A 22,778-nucleotide genomic window follows, 5' to 3' on the forward strand; every position below is an offset into this window, starting at 1 on the left:
GTCGCGCGAGACTGTAGATCACCTTGTTTTACAAACGCATTTGACTGAAGTGGGTTCAGTGCGCGTGAACAGTTCTGGAAGAAACCACGCGAGCTCGACGTGACTCTGCTCTGACAAGGACGCTGCTTTTACACATCGGTGATAAATAAGGAAAGGTGGGCGCATGTGACCGGTTCTGGGGTAGGGGGTGTGTGTGGGGGGGGCGCGGGGGGGTCTGCATCTGAGGAAGCTGTCATGCCTCGCCTGCGCGTGGAACCGGAGCGAGATCCCGGACCGCATGGGACGTGACGTCAGTTGACGTCAGTGACGTCACCTCAAACACGGGCGAGCAAGGTGAGCCCGGACTGAGTGAGTGCGAGAGTGAGAGAGAGAGAGAGAGAGAGAGAGTGAGAGAGAGTGAGAGAGTGAGTGGTCGCTTCTCACTAATAACCCCCCCCTCCTCCTCCTCCTCCTCCTCCTGACTCCCCCCCTCCAACCCCATGCTCATCCTCGCACCCCGGTAAGCCCCCCCACTCTCCTCCGCGCGCTCTCCCTTTGCCCCACGTCGCGCGCCCCGGAGCCGCCGCCATGCCCGCCTGCCCGCGCGAGCGAGCGAGACGAAACGAGTCGAGACGAAACGAGACGCGCGCGTCTATTTTCGGGCCTCGCTGCTCCCACCAGGCTGACCACGCGGCGCGGAGAAGGTGAACCGGAGAAAAAAAAAAAAAAAGACCCCCCTCCCGTTCCCTCTCATCGGCATGTCCCGCGAGAGCAGCAGCAGCACCTCCGTCGTCGCCGCCGCCGCCTCCTCCTCCTCCTCCGCGTCCGTCGTCGCGCTCCTGCTCCTACTGGGCTTCGTGGTCGGCGCCGCGCGCTCGTACCCGATCAACGCGACGGCGGCTGAAGTGAGCGCGCGCGAGAGGACCGTCGTCGTCGCGGCGCTCCCGCGCGTCAGCTGGGAGAGGGACTATCTGCTGGGTGTGAAGAGGGTGCGGAGGCTCTACTGCAACACGGGCATCGGGTTTCACCTGCAGGTGCTCCCGGACGGAGCGATCAGCGGCGCACACGACGAGAACCAATACAGTGAGTTGTCGCCAGAAACGTAACGCTGTAATGTAGTGTGGTTGGGGGGGAGGGGGGAGGTCAGAAAACTGGAAGAGCATCTGCATCATCCCAGTTATGTCATTTGTGTTGCATGCAAAGAACAGTAAATGTCCTGTAAGTGCAAAGACAGTCACAAAAACAACAGCCCCAGTTGTGCACCATCATTGCTGAACTACCTTCCCAGGCTCGACCATGTCACGAATGCATGGACGGATTTAGACTCTGACTAATTTTACACTGCGTCCATTTGCAGCTCGGAGAAAACGAGCAGAGCATTGGGGAGGGGGTCCTGCCCCCTCCCTGTGCAAACGTCCAAAATGAACGTTGCATTGCGTTGCATTGACATGGCATTGCATTGCTTTGCTCTCTCCACGTTTGCAGTGTGAGGAGGAGGAGGAGGTGGTGGTGGAGGAGGAGGACCCAGCGTGGAGCAGCACTGCAGAGCAAAAAAGCCTTTCCAGCCAGCGTGCGGTGACCTGCAGGATGCATGCAGTAGACTGGGGAGGAATGTGTGGCAGGCCCCCCCTAAAATCCACTCCCCCTTTCCCACCCACCTGCCACCAAGCATCATCATCATCATCATCATCATCATGTGTAACTTTTGATGTTTTGTTCAATCAGGTCTGATTGAGATCTCGACGGTAGACAGAGGAGTGGTTAGTCTCTATGGGGTGAAAAGTCAACTGTTTGTGGCAATGAACAGAAGAGGAAGGTTATACGGAACGGTAGGTGTGCACCTCATCCCGGTACGCTGTGCCTGCTGATGCCCCATGCATGGATTCAGGGAAAGCATGCCTTCGCCGTGTTCATCAGTGTTTGTGAGATGGGACCACCACTGGCTTGACTACCTACAATGACCCACAGGGGGTTTTATTGGCTTTTAAAATAGATGGAATGTTTTTGAGTCGCATAATAAGACCCTCGGTAACCATAATCATTTACCTTGTAGTGCCGTCAGCCCGTTTATAATGGAGGATGGTTTTAAGGTTATGCATGGCCTGAGTCTGACCTACTTGAAGAACCTTGAAACTGTCTACAGCAAAAGGGGACATCATGTCCAGCCGTTATACTTTACACCCCTTAATAGAAGAAAGGAACAAAATACATATTATACATATATACACCGTAAGGACAAAAGTATTGGGACAGCTACTTTGACATCCCATTCTAAACCTATAGGCATTAATATGGAGTTGGTCCCCTTTTGCAGCTCTAACTCTGCAGTTATTGAGTCAGCAGAGTGTGGAAGACGTTTCTGCACTATGCTCTGAGCTCAGCACTCGGCCCTGACCCCGCTCTGTAACTTTACATGGTCTGCCACTTGGTGTCTGAGTTGCTGTGGTTCCTAAACGCTTCCACTGTTCAAAAACACCATTCACAGTTGATGGTGGAAGATTTAGGAGGGAAGAAATTTCACCAGCTGACTTGCAGTTATAGCGGTGGCTCCTATTACAGAACCACCCATTTGAACCACCCATTATTTCACTAATGTGTGGAAAAGCAGACTGCATGGCTAGGTGCATGATTTTATACCCCTGTGGCAATTAGACTGAATGAAACACCTGAACTCAATACATAAGAGGTGTGTCCCAGTACTTTTGTCCATATAGTGTTAATTGGGTTTCATTTGAGGGATGATGCAAGAAGACAAATATCACTCCCTTTTAAAACCAGTCAGTTAACATCTCCCAGTACCAGTATTTTCCCATGATGTAATCTGCACGGATCAGCCATAATGTTACAACTACCGATGTAAAGTAAATAACATTGATCATCTGGTTCCAATGGCACCTGTCGAGGGGTGGGATTGGGCAAACATAAGAATCTGAACCGCTTTGACAAGGGCACAGCTGTGCAGGCTAGACGACTGAGTCATGAGGTGTTCCCAAGGAGAACCGGTGCACCAGGGGCAGGGTCATGGGCGCCCAAGACTCACTGATGCGCATGGGAAATGAAGGCTAGCCCATCTGGCCTGATCCCACAGAACAGCTACTTTGGCACTAATCCCTAAAGAAGTTAAAGCTTGATATGTCTTGTGGAGTCCTTTCACAACTCGTCAATAGCTGTTTGGTTGGCATGAGGGGGACCCACACAATATTAGGCATATTAATGTTATGGCTGATTGATGTATATTTGAGAATCACACAGTGTAAAAGAAGTTCTCAGAAGTTCTCAGCTCAGCTCTTTCAACCACTGCTCCATTGATCACAATCCGCCATCCAACCACTGAGAAGAGAATGTAGTGAAGAATTTTAGATACAAAAGTCAATAACTGATTTATTACCCCAGATGCCATTTGGGACAGACTTGTTCAGACTTGTTTTAAATCAGATCATGGGGGTTGTTTTCCACTAATCATTTGTTTCTTATCACTGTCAGAGAGTCTTCCGTGACGAGTGCAAGTTCAAGGAGACACTGCTTCCCAACAACTACAACGCCTACGAGTCTTCCATATATAAGGGCTTCTACATCGCCCTGAGCAAACATGGCCGCCAGAAAAGAGGCTACAAGGCCACACCGGCTATGACTGTCACGCATTTCCTCCCTCGATTATGAGCAACACTGGCAATAACTCATTCATTTTGCACATGTCGGACATTCACGCAGGTAACTTATACATACATACAAGGCAAGAGATTAACTGCAAAAGAAACTAAACACTTAAGGTAGTATTTATTCTCGTTAACAAGATATATGTATATTTGGGTAGCTAACTTTGTGTCTGAATTTGTGTAAATGTCATTCTTTGCTGCTTATCATTTCTATTATGATTATATGAGGGACGAGGAGCTTTTTTTGCCCCCTCTCAATTTTTATGGGTGCTTGCCATAACTGGTATGTAAACCTTACCCTGTCTTTGGAATTACTAACACCTCCAGCTTTCAGAAGTGAAATGGATAAATTTTCTTACCTCACAAAGCCACGCCTGGACTGACAAAGTGTGCATGAGTTGCACAGTGGAGAAAAATGAAAGACATACCTGTTTACTTTGATCTTTATCTGTTCCACCATTTTGTAAGAGGGATGAAGGCGCCTGAGACTGCTGCGTTCCTTTCTTGCATGGTGGTGCCTTAGCTTCCTAAACTGTGGCTTCTTTTAAGCGTGCATGCAAGAAAGACATCCTACGATCAGAAACTTGAAGGTAGCACTTCACTTCTTATAGTTTTCATAGTTAGATCAGTAAAGTACTGGAGAACCTGTGAATCGGCAGAGCATTCCTGCATCTGCTTAGGGAGCTAAAGCTGGTGAAGATCCTCTTATCCTCCACAAAGAGGAAAGTCTGAAACTCTGGGTCTTTCTGATGACTGGTGAAGGGTTAGCGTGCTTTCGTTTGAACTTCTTTAGCATAGCCAGCGACTTCAAGACTGTATTCTGTGATGTTCCCGTGAAGTATCAAGACAAATGGAAATCGAGCTGATCTTGGCATTTGAGGCACCTTATGAGCCAAGACTGGCTCCTAATGTAGTTATTTTTCGTAATGACAAGGAAACTGCTAGTTTAACTAGTCTGAGAAAACCAAGTAACATCCCAGACTATTAGTACTGATATTTATCCTACAAGGATCCTTCAATGTGTCTGTTGGATTTCCTGGCATTAAGCTGTGTTCTTAGTGCTGCTTTATGGTGTCTGTTGCTATTAGACAGTTAGACAGTTAAACAGACTGTCTCCCTAATGACGTCACAAAATGCAGATCGTACACAAATTACCAACTTAAGATTCAGGAATGTTAAATCCAATAGGACTGTCTGTTTATGATTTAGACTATTTATCTGTGTATCTGTTTGAATACTAAGCACTTGCACATACAACAAAGCACCCCCTTCAATCAAGAGACTAAAAGATGTTTACCCAACATTAAATTGAATAATTTTATTAGCCTAAGAGTTGAAGTCAGGGTATTAGAGTACTTAAAATATGGATATATTTTTAGAACCGCTCCATCAGCCTACCTTACACATATCACATGAACTACTTAAAAAATAGCCTTCTTAATGGAATCGCTAAAACACTGCATGCATTAATGTTACCGCTGAAATGGGGAAGAAATTAATTTTGTGATTTAATGAAATGTTTTGAATAATCTGATGGTTTGGTGCTGGTGGTTTGGGACTGCAGCAAGTGAGACTGTCAGGCACTAGCTGTGATATCGTTCACACGGGAAGGTTAGCGAGAGAAGGGGTTTCTGCAAGGCACATGCAGGGAGCACTGGCCCCGCTGCTCTCTCTGGCTGCCACTGCTGCAGCAGCACCCATAGCTCTGTTGGGAACAGATCGACTTACATGGTGGTTAGGAGCCACCTGGCTTTGTCTAATTTCACCCTCTCTTGCTTTAATGTCCCTGACAGGAGGCACTGGGTGAAGCAGCAAAAATGGTGTAAAGGGAATGCCAAATGAAAGTCCTTGACTCTGGAAATGGGTCATTGTGGAGAAAATAAAGATAAATTTTATGTATATTTTTACTAAGTAATCGAAACTGCTTACATCTATGGTTCTTCCCTCAAAATGACAAACTGTAGCAGCAGTCACCTCTTTTGGCTTTATATAAAGTGCTGGTCAAGACAGCTCTTATAGCTCGACAACTATGCTTTCTTAATTCTTTGTACCCAAAAATAGGCATGCGGTATGATTGTTCTTGCTATAAAAAAAGAAAAATCGAAATGATTGCATTTTCATGTATGTGATTGATCATTATAATTTGTCAGTACTGATCATCAATTTCCTTTTGTTTATGGACAGCACAGAGCTATCCAGCAAAGATACTGCTAATGTTGACACTCAGATATGAAAGGCATCTAGCATGGTTTCAGTGCACAACTGTAAACAAACATGTTGTATGTAGAAGAATGAATCACTGGGCTACAGGAATGGCTATGTCTCTTGCAAGTTTGGCTGGATTTATTGTACTGTACTGTACTCACTGTATCTGCAGCTTGGGAATGGTGCCCCCCTGTGGCACGAGAGATCCTTGCGGGTGAAGGGTCGTGCATGTGTGTGTGTTCTAGTATGTCTGCAGGCTCTTGTAGTGTTCTCTCCCGATTTTGTATTCCTGCACTGAGGGGACTGTGCTTCCTCCAAATTCCCCTCCTCTTTTTTAACATATACCTCACCTTCTGCCTTAGTTCCGATTTGTTGAAATGATTGTAAGACGACAACTTTTCTCCAATCATTTTGTTTCTGAAAAAAAAAAAGATATTCTAATATATTAAGAAAATGTTCTCCTTTTATTTTTGTACGTATGTGCTGTGCACAGCAGTCAACTGTATTACTCAGCTGAAAATAAAAGTTTGTTTTTTAGGTGTTGTGTGTCCTCTTGATATTTTATGCATTCATTTTATAGGGCTGTTTCTGATAATTCACATTAGGCATGTGCTCTGTACAACACAAAATATGTACATACATGCTTCATCATACAAAACTAGACCTACACTACAGACCTGCAAGTCTAACCTATGATGTTGTTAAAGACACTGTACTTAGAGCGCCATCAGCTGGCCAGATTGAGGCAAGTATTACAAAAGACCCTTGTCCTAAATTAAATTTATGAGAACAAGAAACGCCTCCTGTTAAGACTGGCCAGACTGGACATTTCAGATTGCCAAGAACATATAGGACACTTTCTTTATGATTGTGTTTACCAGTGAAATAATTTTAACAGCGAATAAGCAGTGTTTTAGTTATCAACCACATTTTTGTGGATGTTTTTTTATTTCATTAGGAAATATAAGTGCATGTAATTGGCTCAGTTAGTTCTAAACATCTTAAGCCCAAACATGTCTGGCCTGTAAGCTATCACTACTACTAACGTATCCATTGTGGCACAGAGGAGGATATGTTCCCCTTTTGAGTCTTGGTTCCTCTCAGTGTGTCTTCCTTTTGGGTCTTGGTTCCTCTCACTGTCACTGCCACCGTCATCCCCAACTTGCATCTTTCTGTAAATCTGCTCTGCACCAATGTCTGTTGCAAAAAGCGATGTGAATGAAAGATAAATACATACAACTGAATTGCTGACTCAAATTGCTCATGTAAACTCCTTCACATCTTCCGATGACATAATTCATAACATTGCATCAGAGCCAGAGGAGTTACGTCAGCCTAGTGACAGCCTACAATGGGAGATGGCCAATTACAGACCACTTCTGCTGCACTCTGCAAATAAGAACTTTGGACTTTTTTTTTTTTACCCAAATAAATACAGACCCACAGGGATTCCACAAGCTATTGTAAGCAAAGTCTCACCCAGGCTGACCATGCTCTCAGCGCTACTCCTCTGTTGGGTTGCACTTAGACTCCACGCTCCAAGCACATGCTACCCTCTCCAGCAGGCACCCTCACCTCCTGATGTCATGGCAGAGGACCTTGAGGAACACAGAGAGAAAACTTCAACATACAGCTATTTAATGAGAAAAAACTTCAAGGAGAGACTGTGGAAAACCCTTCTTCTGGGTTCTAAAGGTAAGTCTGCTGGTTCATTCTTTTAAAATAAGGTTTGTTAAAATGTGTTGATGAGATTGCTAATGTTTTCATGTCTAAAATCACACAGGAATCTTTACCCACTTGAAGAACCAAACCAAAGGCTGCTTCTCAGTTCTGAATGTGAAAAGTAATAGGTTCTTGTGTTTGGATTCCAAAAGGAAGTTATACACTTCAGTAAGTAACATAAATTCACACATTGACAAATTCACATTGTTAATGTAAAGGAACTGGTCGTGTGGATCTGTTCTCTGTTGTTCACAAGACTTGACCAGACCATCACATGATTCTGTCACCAAATTTGTCTACAAATACACTGCAGAACTGATGTGTTAAATGGTGTCTCTATATTCATCCTCAGGTAGATGACAGCAATGAAGACTGTCGGTTTCATCACGTCAAGAGACACAAACGTCATGATGTGTTTCGCTCCTGCAATGGTGATGTGTTGGTCATCCTCCATCAGAAGGAAGCCAACATACAAGCACATGATTCATCAGAGCTGTCTAGTGTCCTCCTGTTAAAACGACACAAGAAACACACAAACCGTAGAAAGAGACGCAGCTGGCACATTGATCCGTCTGACCCTTTAGGATCCGAGTACCCGTATTTTAAAGGAATCAACAGTCAAAGAAGAGAACCAGAGTACAGCAGTAACATTTTCAAGGAGACCATTGCTTTGGTTGATGATCCCTTGCAGGTGCTGCTTCCAAACAGCCCACTCAGTCCAACACTGGAAAAGAACTGGAAAAACAAGAAATTCAAATTCTGAGAGGACTGTCACCATGTTTCACTGTACAGGAATGTTTTTTTTTTATTCTCTACTTATTCTTATAGTCTCACGTTAGGACACCAGACTGCAGTGTGTAAAAATACTTCTTAAAACATTTTGACCTCTATGACGTTCCACACTATGAAGTCCACTTTCTCACTCCTGTAAACGAGGCTCAATTTGTCCTTTCACCTAATTTAATGAGTTAACATTTAAACAACAGCTTTTCACGGGTCTACAGAGTAGCTCATTTAATAAGCATGAGGTCAATGGTCAAGGATTACATAACTGAAATTAGTTTCTTGAAATTACAGCACTAGTTATGTTACACTTTTTTTTTAAAACATATACTTCACTTTTTAAGTAGTTTTTTTATTGCACAATGATCATCAACAAGACGCGTCTTATTATCATGTGTATATCTACCGGTGCTGGGCGCCTACTTAATGATACTTATTTATTTGTGTTTATATATTATTATTTATGACATTTATACGGATGTTCTTTGGATTATATACTAAAGTTGTCACTTGCAATAAAAATTAAATATATTTAATTTGTTTTTTGTGTGATATTTAAGATGTCTTTTTTATTCTGAGTACTATAATGCTGACAATTTACATGTGTACAAAAACTAAAAATAAAAAACTTTCAATGTTTACTTGTGTTATTTGTACATAGTATTAATATTATAAATGTAATGATTTTACTGTCTTAATTGCTTACTTTTTGGTCAATTTTAGGAAATATTCGATAGAAGCAAACTGATCTCTAATACTAACCATTAAAAAGTAGTAAAGGCACTTAAAATGACAATGCTAAATGCGAATAATAAAAGATGTCTGTTTTGGATTTCTACAACACAGAAATCCAAAAGAGCTCTTAGGAAAAAAGGCTCTATTCTTGTAGTTTATTAACTGGGAATGATGCACTAGTGATTTTTGGCACTGGTGATTTAAAAAAAAATAATAATTTCTGTAAAACGCCTTCATGGAAGGCAATCAAGCCATTTTAGTAGAGGCAGGCATGTAATATAGTACCAATTAATTTGTTTATTAACATGTTCTGCCATAGGTCAAGGTCACAAGAACCTAAACAGTCATGTGTAAATGTTGGTATTAATAGAAAAAAACAAATGTCTGGCTGGGTAGAACTGGGTCAATACAGATGATACTGATAATATGGGCTTTTCTTATTTCTGATTATGCAACTGATCTGGCTTTGGGCCTAAACAAATACACATCTGCCCTTTCCCCATTTGATTTAATCTTAACTCGCTGAACTTTTGCTGCTACAATTTCACATGAATAACTTTCCTGAAGCACATAGAGACCTTAAATCTACTTTAAAAATCAAACTAAAAACTGCTTCTCTAGTTTAAGTGTAGAAAGGGGAATACAATGCAGATTAGCTATGCATGGATCTGTGCTATTCGCCATAACAGCTACATAATTTCTCTATACATAGACATAGATCTTATGGCGCGTACTAGACCCCAAAGCGCAACAATAATGCTGTCTTTTTATCTTTGCACGTCCACGTCATGCATTTGCACGTCCACTGCTACACAAGTCCACTTTCTCACCCCTAAAGGTGAGGCACAGTAGGTCAGTGTCTATTTGTCCTTTCACCTAATTTAATGAGTTAACATTTAAACAACAGCATTTCACGTTTCTAACGTGCAGTTCTTTTTATAGGACCTTGAGGTCATAGTCAGGGATCACATTACATGATTACAACATGACATTTTCTTGGGAGTACCCTGACATTGTGTGGGCTCTGTTATGAATATTGTTATGAATTTCAGGGGTATTTTCATGTATTAAAGAAGTTGCCTTCACCCTACATTAGAGGCTCCGCATTTGGATACTACTACTTAATACTACCCACCAGACTTTTCATCTAAAGTTTCCCAGTTTATATATTAAATCTACTTTTAGCAATCCGCAATCTCTTCACTGAAATGTGTGCCTACTTTCATCACCTTTGTCCCCTGAGCTGTAGTCACATCAAAGAGTGTTTGATTTATTTTACTGGAGGATAGATATGGGTTTAATTCTATGAAAAGCCACTTTACCTTTAAATCGACCATTTTTCAAAATTCAGAGATTCAGTTTGAACAGGTAAAAGTGAATTACTATTATTATTATGACTATTATTAGTAGTAGCACTAATAGCAAACATAACATTTTCAAGACATGTAAAAGAATTGTAACATCAAATATCACATTTTATTTTATTTTTAGCATGTAACATTTCAATGTTCACTAGTTTTTCTAATTCACTTTCATGAAGAGAACTTTGTATTACTACTAAAATAAATAGGATACAATTCCAATTATTTGACCAATTCAATCACTGCATTTCAACTGATTTCATACCACTGAATCTGAATGGTCAAGCGTAAAAATGAAATTCTTACAGTTGATGATACCACAATAATCATTGCTCAGGTGAGTGATTACCACAGTGCTGTGTCAGCATCAGTGCTGATATACCTACCGCAGACCTTTATACACATTAGAAGCCATGCTGGAAGTCCATAAATATGTATATCTGAACTGTAGAGATAGTGATATATTTAGCTATCTGGGTTAATGTTGGTTTCGCAACAACTTCCACTTGCTTGAAGATGGACACAAGTATCAGCCATGGATAGCTAGTTACTACTCTACTCTACTCTCTCTCTTTAACTAGCTAGCTAACTAGCACTAACTAGCATCGTTTAAACGGTTAGCTAGCTAGATATATATTTCAGGAAACCACCAGACAAACTAGATAGTAACATTAACTTAGCTAGCTAGATAGCTAGCATTTTTTGTGGTAGCTATCACTAGCTAATACTGTAGTGCTTACTCAGCTTTCCTTCAACTGCCTAAAGAAAAATACTTACTGAAAAATACTTACTGTCAGTTTTACCGCCATGATGGACCCGTGCTAAGCTAACGTTTAGTTAGCAAGCACGACTGACTGAAGAAGAGTCAGTAGGCATTGAACAAGTGATATTAGCTAGATACCTGTTAAATAAAATACATTACCATTAAGTTATGCTGTAGCTTAGTAAGTGCTACTTATTGAGGGCGTACTGTTTTTACTATGATAAAAATGGCTAACGCTTCAGGCTAATAAGGCTACGCTTAACTAACCTGTACTGGTGAAGAAGACCGTTGCTCGCACTTGTCCGTTAGTTTCCGTTGAATTTTGAATTTTGAATTTGTGCGCGCGCCACAGTAGAGCGCTGCAAGTTAGCTAGCTAGCTCTAGCTAGTTAACTAGCTTTGGATATACTGTGTGTAATGTAGTAAACAACTGTAGAGCTACGTCTGACATTAATTTGATCCCATTAGACACAAATACATATTTATACCCTGCTGAAAAAAAGACCTCAAGACCAGTTAGCTAGCTAGCTGGTTTCAGGACGTTTCTTTTGGTCAGGGGGGTTGAAATAGCTGGTCATGCAGGCGAAAACATGCTGATCAGCCAAGATCCTGACCAGTATAGTGTGTTTTCACTTGAGTTTGATGGATTATCTGGTCCAGCAGCATGAACAACTAGCTAACTTCACCAAGCTGGTGTAAATTTGGGCATGCTGGAGGACCAGTTTGGTCAAGCAGGTTATACTAGTGTACTAGAGTGGTCAAATTGGTCATGATTGACTAGCTTGGCCAGATTGACCAGTTCTGGGAAATTCTATCCGAATAAGAACCCTGATTAATACAGATATTAGGCTGAGTAATACAGAATTATTTATGTATTCAGTTTTATTATTTTTATTATTTTTTTATGGAACATACATACATTGGTTGTTTTTCATATTGTTTGAATATGTTAAGTTAATGGGAAGTCTAAATATCATTGCAGTATATATTGATATGAAACACACCACCTTCACCTCAGGGAGGTCTTACTAGTTTGTAAGTTTGTAGTCTTACTTTTTACCCAGATCAGGTGTTGGGAGTAGGGTAAACACTAAAATGTGCAGGGCAGTGGGTCCTCCAGGACCAGGGTTTGGAACCACTGTCTTGTGGGGGTACAGGACTGCAGAAAGTTGGGTAACTGCTGTACTAGGCAATGACTGAACCACACAAACTCATTTTATTTTAATGACAATTATGGAACAGGGTATATACTGAAAACTGCTACAGTGGCTCCATTTAATATATCAAGTCAAGTCAAATTTGTTTGTATAGCGCTTTTTACAACTGTTGTTACAAAGCAGATTTACATAAAAGTAAAAGTAGTGGGTAAAATGGTGCAATTAAGAAAATAGTCTGAGACAAAATGTGGTTTCCAGCATCTTAAATGATGATTGACAAAATAGGACTTCTTAATTTACCTGTGTTTATATATTGTAACTTGTGACATATTTAGTAGTATTAAAGTAGAAAAATACCAATGAATAAAAATTAATAATACCAATTAATTAATAATTCCCTCAATTAAGTAAATTGTTACCTTGATTTATTAAATAGTCCTTGCAATTACATAAATCCTTTCCTCAATTTAATAAAACATTCCTTTTATTTAATCAATTATTTACCAGATTTAATTAATCATTCCCTTAATTTAAAATTCTGTTCCCTAAACTCATCTGTGTCTAAACTCAGGGAACTTTTTTTGTTTGTTAAATGGTTTGATTGTTACATCGAGGGAAGCATTCAAATAATATAAGGGAAATACCTTGATACTTCAGGGGCTCCGTAGGTTTACTATCACAGTAATTTATGTTTTACAGTCAAGGTGAACGTAGTTAATTTAAGCAGCTAACATCAAACTAAACACTAAGGAAATACACATGTAGTCATGTGATATCTTTGAATAGAATTACCATTTATGTGCCTAAAAATACATAAGATGTGTAGTACTAACAAAAGTAACACATTTTACTGAGGGTCAGCCCTAGAATTTGAGGACCACTAAACAAGAATCAGATCTTCCTGTTAAACAATTTAATCATTTCTTTCAAATCTTTTCAAATTGACTCATCCCCTTTCTTTTCTGTGCTCCTGATGGATAGTGGAATTGTCCTTGACCGATTTACACTCTTGGAATTTGCATGCTTGCAGTCTTTGTCATAAAAAAAGGTGCGGTCCAGTAAGTCTCTCAGATAAAAGACATTGTTGTTTCAGTTAATGTACTTTAAAATATAAAAGTATTGATGCTGTCTTTTTTAAATATCATACATTAACAAAATGACAAATAATCTGTTTCTCTCTTGAACAATTTTATCGCATCAGTTCCTGATGGATACTTCCTTGGACGTCACTGAAGTTGTTTTAAGCAGAGGCGGTCTTGCATCATGTTGTTGTGGTGAGCATAAGTCATGGTCACAAAACCCTAAACACTCATGTGCCAAAGTTGCTGTGGACCTCCAACTGGACATTGGACAAAAACAAAACATGGCACATGCTTAGCTGGGTAGATCTGGGTCAATGATGCCAGTGATACAATAGATAATGATAATATGATAATTCTTATTTTTGATTATGCAATAAAATTGGCATGGAGTCTTAACAAACAAAGGTGTCTGCACGTTTCCCCATTAGGTACAATCTTAACTCACTGTATCTGCGCTGATGCAATTTCGAGTGAATAACTTTACTATTAATAGTCTATACTTGCTAAAATTCCTGGGATCTAATCTGGAATCAATAAGGTATCTATCCACCTATAAATGAATAAAACTGGTTAATGATGATTTAGGAAGTCTCATGTCAGTAATAATGAGGATGTACAAATACTTTGGACAGACTCACATCACTCAACAAAACAAAACACACACACACACACACACACACACACACACACACACCTGCTGGTTAATGTGTAGTACCGTACAGTACCTCACTGTCTTTGGAGCCACGTAAACTCTAATCCCACTCACGCAGTTCAGGACAATGGAATGTGACTTGTTTCCTGAGTCAGTACGTTTATCCTTGCTGCTGTATTTATATGTAACTATAAAAACAACAGCTTATAAAGTGACGCAAGGTGCGTGCGGCCCACTCACAGAGTGAGTCAGTAACACTTGACTGTGAGTAATAAGAGTTTATAATCACACTGCTTTGGCATGACATATGAACTTTAAAACTATGTTTTAGGGTTGGGCATTATTTCAGACAAAAGAACCAACCAATCTATGAGAATCCTAGAGAGATAAGCATCTGGCCAGACAAAATAACAGAAACACCAGGTGATAAGTGGGCCACATTTTGATGGACTAAATGTTATTTCAAAAGCTTATATATTCTCATATATTTTAAGTATGTTATCATTATTAAAATGTAAAATACATTATGCTATGCCAATAAATAAGTATATTTATATTTAAGGACACAACAGATAAAGCATCTTATAAATCATCATTAACCAAAACTACCTGCTAAAACAATGAGTATGTGTAAAGACTCACTGCCTGAAATTAGGTCTCAAAACAAGGATCACCATCATAAGAAGGTTTAAAGTTAAAACTTATAAATGGACAGGTGGGCATTTAAAGTCAATAAAAGTTGAACAACCACCAAAAATAACAAACCCGGCAAAAAGTTAAGAGACCACGCTGACTCCGACTGATCTCACGAAGTTAACCGCATGTCTAATAAGGCTATAATCTACTTCTAAAAAAACATCTACTTCATCCTTATACTAATCTGTGTCTTCGTTATTTATGTCAATGTCAAGGTCATTATGGTCTGTGCACAAAACAGTTATTTCACACTTCAGTTTAAATATATTACTTTATATTATCAGCCATTAAACATAAAACACATTTCAGAGTGAATACAGACAACCAATACTATTCAGTGCTCTCCTTTATCATATACAGTATTATAGGACAGTGGTTCTCAAGGGTTCCATACTCAAGGGTCGCCTAGATGGTCAGCTCGTTTTGTCTTATCCATATGTGTTGCACGTTTGGTTGGAGCAAAAATGTGGACCGTCTGAACATCCTTAAGGACCGGTTTGAGAACTATCGTTACAGGGACTCATGGCATCGGTCAAGGCATTTTCCAAAGGAAAATAAGGCAGATACTTATAACTTTTATAATCAACAAAATACCAAACATTGCGTTTGAAAGTTTCAACACAAATAGTGTCATCAGCTGACCTCACATTTTAGTTTTGCGAGTGTTTACATTCCTTCTGAAAGCTTGGTAGTTTAGGCTATTGAGACCAGTTCAGGCAAAAGTGCGTCATATTGCTTTTGTAAATGAAATAAATAGGACTTGTAAACATTTCTTTGCTACACATTCCTCTTATTTTACCGTCTTTCACTTAACTGTCCTCAGCTTTGATGTGGTCTCTGCGGTTGACAAATACGCACTTCATGCCCGAGAGCATAACGTCACTGTCGCTACATCTCAAAGTCACTATGAATCGGCAAATTCCTGTATTAGAGCAGGCTGAGAACACCTGAGTCATGTCTGAGCCGAGAGGCACAGAGCACGCAAGGTCCTCGATGAAATGCCGCACTGCTACCCGCATGTAGGCACCATGGGTCACCACAAGGGCATGAGCAGAAACTTTCAGGATGCCATCATCCGGGCGACCCGCAAGAGGTCCATCCGTTTCAGCTGGCTGACTTTCCACATCCGGCCGTACCTTATCTCGATGGTCGTCTGACATCCGCTGGAACATGGCTTTAAGGAACTTGCTGATCCGTACCTTCACCTATGAGGAGAACACTTCCTGAAATCATTCACGGTTTACAATGTGACAAACACATAAAACCATATCACTACGACACATACAACGCAATGCATACAAACACAGCTTCAAATCATCAGAATGGGGATCTCAGCAATTTTCAGCGTAGCATGATTGCTGGTGTCAGAAGAGCTGTATATCTAACTGCTGATCTTCTGGATTTTCAGCACAACAATCTCTAGAGTTGATTAAAAACACATCCAGTGAGTGGGACTTAAACACCTTATTGATGAAAGAGGTCAACAGAGGATGGCCAGAGTGGTTCAAGCTGATTGAAAGGCTCACGTAACTCAGGGCTCCACATTTGTCAGCCAAGAACAGAAAGCTGGGGCTGCAGTGGACATAGGCTCTCCAAAACTGGAGCACTGAAGACTGAAAAAACAAAGCCTAGTCTAAGGAAAGGGACACAGATGGTCTGACGTTTGGCCCAAAAGCATGAATTCATAGACACCACATGCCTTGTGTCAACAGTCCAGGCTGGTGGAGGTGGTGGTATATCAGTGTATCAGTGCCATTGAATCATGGCTTAAACACCACAGTTTATTTCAGTATTGTTGCTGATCATGGGAATCCCTTCTCGGCCACAAGAGGGGACTGCCAAATCTCCAAGGACCAGGTCTTCATAGCCAAGACAGCACAGAGGATGTCCTTCCTAAGAATGAGCCCAACTCCAGCACATAATTCAGGACAGTGCGAGAGGATCATTCTCAGTCTCTACACAAGTTGTTCATTTTCTAAGAGAGATTAGATTAAAGATAGCTATTTACAGTTTTTTCATTGTCTTGGTTCCTCTCAAGGTTTCTGAGGGAGTTTTATCTTGCCACTGTCGCCCTTGGCTTGCTCAGAAGAGGCTCGGACTTGGATCTCTGTAAAGCTGCTTTGTGTCAACATTTGTTGTGAAAAGCGCCATATAAATAAATTTGTAGGGCTATCCCAATCCTGTGATCCAGGCACATTTTAATGGATCGGGTATCAGCTCTTTAATTGCAATCCATTACTGAGTCTTTGTTTAAACAACTGTGCTCCTTAAGGCGCCCTTAACAGACAATATTGCCCATCCAGCAGCAGTACGAACGTTCTCAGAAGATAAATAAAAGAGTTGAGAGTTTGTGGTGTGGAGCTCTTTAACGGTGGAACCTGAAAACAGACCATAATATCTGACCCTTAATAAAACTCTCTCTCTGTTTTACCAGCAGGAGAACCAGCAAACCTCGTCTTTCTGTGTTAATAAATCAGCACTGAAGAACCCATTCAGAACCGAGTGAAGGCTAACGCTGATGCTAATACACACACAAACACACTATAGAAACCCAAATCACACACAGCACATTCACCCACTATAAACCAGTTATTACACACCAGTAGACCAACAACCACAGATTTCAGTCCAGAGTGTGTACCACTACACACACACACACACACACACACACACACACACACACAAACACACACACACACACACACAAACACACACACACAAACACACACACACAAACACACACACACACACACAGGAAATGAGTTGACTGCAGTGTTGTAAAGGAGCTGGGAGCTGATTGGTAAAAGGACGAAAGCCAGACTGTTTTCTAAGATATTAAACACTATAAAACTAAACTAAATCAATCAGTCCAGATTGTCTGATTATAGAAACTGATACTGAAAATGAAGAGATTTTTCTGAACAGCTCAACTGATCTAAATCTAAAGTAGGACTGTGTCATATATACATACTCAAAGATCTGATCGTATCAGTGTCGCTTGATACTCCGGATTAAAAGAGACCTTCGATTAGATGGCAAAATAACATCATTAGGGCATCCCTGTAAATTTATTTTTTCAGGAGGGATTAGATGTAAGGTAATTCCCCTGCATAAGAAAGTCAAAGAAAACAAGTAAAACAGTTATGTTTATTTAAATAATTACACTTAAATAAAATATTTCTTAGTAAATTAATGAACATTAATAATTTCACTAGATAAAGTTACTTCACACACACACACACCTGCTCCACTGTCTCCCCATTTGGTGGCGTGTATTCTGGGATTAGCTGGCCTGCTGCTTTAGCCATGTTCCTCATGTCCTCCACACGTCCTCCCTCAGCAATACCGAAACTCTGTAAAACACTACAGCTCAGACCTTTCACTGCATATCATGCATGAATGGAACTTGTGATAGAGCGCTGCTAACACACATCTCACTACGCTAAAACAGTGCAAGCCAAAGTGTGAAGCGTTATGGCCCTCCACAAAACAGCTTTTCACCTCTATGGTAAAAAAGAAAATGCTGCTAATAGCAGAGCTTATGTCCTGACTAGAGCTTGACCAATATAATATTGTGTGATAACACTTGATAGCACTGGGCGATAATGACCAAAATAATGTAGATAATACACTGATAAGCAGCAATTGTGGCATTGAAAGATCTTATGAGTCACCCCTGTGTTTAACTACTGAATATCACAGCAGTACAAAACAGCAAACTGTCGAATGTGAGAACGAAGATCAAAGATCATATATTATCATATCTAGACAAATTGTGTATTATTTTATTTATTTTAATTATTATTGTGTGTTTATGGTGTTTATTTAAAATGTGAAAAACATACATCTTAATTTTACATTACATATAAAATTAAAAATATAAAAATGATAGATTTTTCAAATGGACACACTGAAAACTGTGTAAAAGGTCTTCTATTACAAGATAAGTTCAGATGTCATGGGGCTGAACACTCACCCTCTCTTTAAGCGATGGATCAGTCACAATGTCCAAATCATTGCCAGTCTTATTTTTCCTCACGATTATTTCGGCAGTCTGGAACGTAGAACACAAGCACAGCCAAAGATCACTTTGCTTGAATCTCACGGCTCTGCTGATGTAATTATCACAGTCCTCCGGCTATTAGTTTACTATTAGTGTACTCATTATCTTATTAGTAGAGTAATAGAGCAATAATCATAATAACAGTAGCACTAACAGTAGTATTATTGGTGTAGTAATTGTTTTATTTTTTAATGCGTTTTATTTATCAAGGGAAATGCACTGGCAACACACTTCTATATCATAAAGGAGAACAGGTGAAGGGTAGGGCAGACATGGACAGTGAAGAGTATTATTAATGAGAGGAGTCCGAGGACAGGCCATAGTAAGGATGCCCTGTTAAATCCAGCAGTTTTACTGCTTTAACTCTACAACTCATATCTTGTCACACTAACTGCAGCTTAAGCTCTGTCCCAGCTGGTAAACTTGCAGTCCTGCACTTCTGAGCTGTGTCTTCTGTAGGACTGTAATTGACTGTGTTGTTGAAAGGGGTGCTTCAGTGTGATCTGCATCAGTGTAGACTGAGCAGTGACCCCTTGCCCAAAAAACCCTAATAAGAGCAACCAGTGCTTGGGATTTATTATGGTCACTCGAGCAACATGGTTAAAGAAGAAATTCAGATGAGACTGAGGTCTCCAGGCAGCTACACCCGCTTGTTAAGCCCTGTCCCCATTCTTCCCCTAAGGCCATTCTTAACCCCATAACACTCTAAGGCTTATTACACACTGAGGCGTATTACTCAGTAACTACAGGGACGTCTGTACAACTGGTGAGGATAATAAAGTGTTAAATGTTTTTTGTGACATTAAACGAAGTTGTAAATAGGCTTACCTTCGTGACTCAACCCCTAAATTTGTAAAGAAACAATTGGGTTCAGCGTATATCCTTCCCTTGTATCCAGTGAGGGATCAAATGTATATGGATAAAAAGTTTTTAGAAACTCAAGAGCTCTCCTTTTCTCCTTTTTCCAAGATGTGTTGGGATTGGTTTGGTGGTCTGAAACGAACTTGCAAGAGGGGCACTTCAAGTGCACATGAAGATACCCCTGTTGAAAAAAACAGGACACTCTAAAGCACTGCACCCCTAGACAAGCACTGGCAAACACGGGGTGCTAGGTTGCAAGTGTGAGGAATGAGACAGGGCCTTAGTAAAGTCTCTAAAGTGTGCACTTGGAGGAAGGCTGCAGGGCTTAAAGTGTTTCAAGAACAGGGCTCGTTTGTGAAGGCCTCCATTTAAGGCTAAAGGGCACCCCCTACTTGTCAGGAACCCATTCTGCAGCACTTTCTGCCATTCAACAGCTCACCTGCTTGGCACGTTTCATGTCGCTGGCAAAGATGTTAGTGAAATGGACATCCTGTAGGTAGAGGCCTACGGCTTCTGCTTGCCGTATCCCCGCTTCAGACAGAGACGAGTCTATTCCCTGTCCTGGGAAAGAGGAATAATGATAAAGCCTTAAACAGCCTGGCGGAGGGTCAGTGTAATTAGAGTATGTTAAGTCATGAACATGAATGATTTTTACCCTGAAGAAGCCCATCCTTGTTGTATTGTGTCTCACCACTGGTTAAAAAAGAGGCGATTTAAATGTTAATAACACAGAGAGGAGTCATCATTTTAACTTTACTGTAGACTTACTGGAGAATTCCACACATTTTCCAACATTTTGCTTAAATTACTGTTTGAGATGTAAATGAAGTTGTTCAGAGTTTGGTGTGAAATGGATAACTGTACAGAAATTTACCAATTCAGTTTTTTACATTGGTGGTGATAGGAACCACTATCTAAAGGTACCAGTAAACTATACTATACAAATAAAGAGTTGTATTTAACCAAAAAATATGAATTATTGTATATAAAAATTATTTTGTTAAGAAGCAATTGTAATTTTATTCAACTCGAATAAATACACTGAACCATCGTTTCATTCAAAGGCCTTGACCTAAACAAACCTAGTTAAACTGCTTGTTACCATGTGATGCCATTTTTGTTGGTCCTTAGTGTTTGTTGGTCCACAGTTGGTCCAAAGTGTCCTTAATTTTGAAATAAAATGTGCTACATCTGAATATGAATATGGTATTCACAAACTATTTTTCCTTATTACGTCCAGTAGACAAGTCAATAAGACGACCATATTCACCATTAGTGTTGGACACAGATGGAATTTAACCTAGTGCTGGGCGATACGATATATATATCATGATATTTAAAGCCTTTATCGCAATCACAATACATGTAATCACAGACAAAAATTTGCAAACAGTAGCGACAGATTCTTATAAACTACTACTCAGATCGTCTCCCGTACTGAACAGTGATCTGCTGCACATCATCTAATGAAACCAGTCTCATCACACTGTTAGTAATGAAACTTAGAAAGAAAGCTTACTGTCTATCACCACCAAATGTATCACGATACGATAAAATATCGCCATATTGCCCAGCTTTAATCCAGGCATTGGACACGAACATACACACTAGTGATAAAACACACACAGTGAACAGTGGGCACACAAGCCTGGAGCGGTGGGCAGCCAGGGAGCAGAGCAGAGAGGGTGAGGGGTCCAACAGTGGCTGCCTGCCGAGCCCAGGTATCGAACCCACTCTGTCTTTAATAGCCTGGAGCTCTAACCGCTGAGCCCCCACCTCCACATGAATGCATCCTTCTGCTATTCATGGATTTGATATATGATGATTTATGATATGATATGATATATATATGATATATATTTTGGGCCTAAAGCTTCTCTGAACTGCCATAAAACACAGTCACAGCCACTTTTCAGGATCTTTTAAAGGCATTAAACTTCACCACCACCTCTGTGAACATTTCTAGAGTTATAGCACTGTTTACATATTAAATATAAAGAAATATTAAAGTAAGTAAACAGTAACATGGAAATCAACACACCCCCTGCACTGTCACCACAGAAAGGCCTGCTGGCATGATCCATGCTTATTTTTAGCCATCACAACACGGCCATGCCCCCAATGCAGCTTCCGTAGGATACAGCAGGGCTGAGATGGACCTAAATGCCACCCTGGACTTCTCACTGCCCGCCTTCCCACCCTGACCTTTACATTAACCCTACTGTCGGCCAGGGCAGGACTGAGGGAGGGAACTGGATACTGCATTAGGAGCCTTTCCACCGTCGTACGAGAACAAACGGGCTGATCGACACACATTAGTTACCGATAAATGTGGATTTTTGTTATTTACAGCGTTTTATTAAGAGAGCTGACCGACCAAACTGCGCAGTTCAGGCTGCTTAATCGCTTCGACAATCCCGAGAACGAAAACAAACACATTCAACTTACTGGCGGACTATCGTTAAACCGAATGAGAGCATTAGCTCGTGTCACACGCGAGTCAGCACCAGAAAAGGCTGAGAGTCGAGCCCCGGTCCCGCCGGCCTCTGCTGCCTCTGCTGCTTCTCCGTTGGCGTGCTACGGTGCTGGTGTTGTGCAGCGACGTCACGCTCAGCCTCGAACCCGATTGGCTGAAAAGTGCATCGAGTTCGATTCATTTCAGCGCACCGATTCAATTCGGTCGAACTCACCGAGTCAATGAACCGGACCGCCGTTTCCACGATTCACTTAAGGACAAATCAGCAGGCACCGGGATAAATAAAGTCATGTTTAGTCTCATGCGCTGCTTATACAATAACGAGTAGGTCGGATGTCCATAATGATTAGCCAAGGCAACGGTAAACGTGTCTCAACGACGACCGATTCAATGAGTGATTCAGTAAGCTCAACGGCATGCTCATCTCCTCCAAACGAGAGGGCAGCATCTGATGGACAAATAAATATTAAATAGCTAAAGGACAAATCAATAAAAGAAAGAAAGAGGGAGGCCAATTCAGTCTACCGTGACAATGTACGTTCAATGAGATTGTTATCAAAAAATATTATTTGAATTATATTAAAATAA

General features: G+C 40.8%; 3 protein-coding genes across 3 annotated transcripts; 2 read left to right on the forward strand and 1 right to left on the reverse strand.

The window, feature by feature from the left end:
• Positions 1-482: 482 nt before the first annotated feature.
• Positions 483-6,377, forward strand: fgf6a (fibroblast growth factor 6a). The gene is made up of 3 exons (XM_072663996.1): positions 483-1,062; positions 1,705-1,808; positions 3,463-6,377. The coding sequence occupies exons 1-3, from the start codon at positions 738-740 to the stop codon at positions 3,637-3,639; spliced, it is 606 nt and encodes a 201-aa protein (XP_072520097.1). The 5' UTR covers positions 483-737; the 3' UTR covers positions 3,640-6,377.
• LOC140541530 (fibroblast growth factor 23-like) lies at positions 3,672-8,849 on the forward strand. Its single transcript, XM_072664199.1, has 3 exons — positions 3,672-3,690; positions 7,624-7,730; positions 7,915-8,849. Exons 1-3 carry the CDS (start codon positions 3,672-3,674, stop codon positions 8,323-8,325), a joined length of 537 nt encoding a protein of 178 aa, XP_072520300.1. The 3' UTR covers positions 8,326-8,849.
• A 6,227-nt stretch (positions 8,850-15,076) lies between these two features.
• Positions 15,077-22,427, reverse strand: tigara (TP53 induced glycolysis regulatory phosphatase a). Its single transcript, XM_072663357.1, has 6 exons — positions 22,163-22,427; positions 20,370-20,407; positions 20,154-20,275; positions 18,767-18,844; positions 18,033-18,143; positions 15,077-15,995 (listed from the first exon to the last, which is right to left on the reverse strand). The coding sequence occupies exons 1-6, from the start codon at positions 22,192-22,194 to the stop codon at positions 15,600-15,602; spliced, it is 777 nt and encodes a 258-aa protein (XP_072519458.1). The 5' UTR covers positions 22,195-22,427; the 3' UTR covers positions 15,077-15,599.
• Between the last annotated feature and the right edge of the window lie 351 nt (positions 22,428-22,778).

This window comes from Salminus brasiliensis, chromosome 19, assembly GCF_030463535.1.
Source record: "Salminus brasiliensis chromosome 19, fSalBra1.hap2, whole genome shotgun sequence".
In the NCBI taxonomy this organism is placed as follows: Eukaryota; Metazoa; Chordata; class Actinopteri; order Characiformes; family Bryconidae; genus Salminus; species Salminus brasiliensis.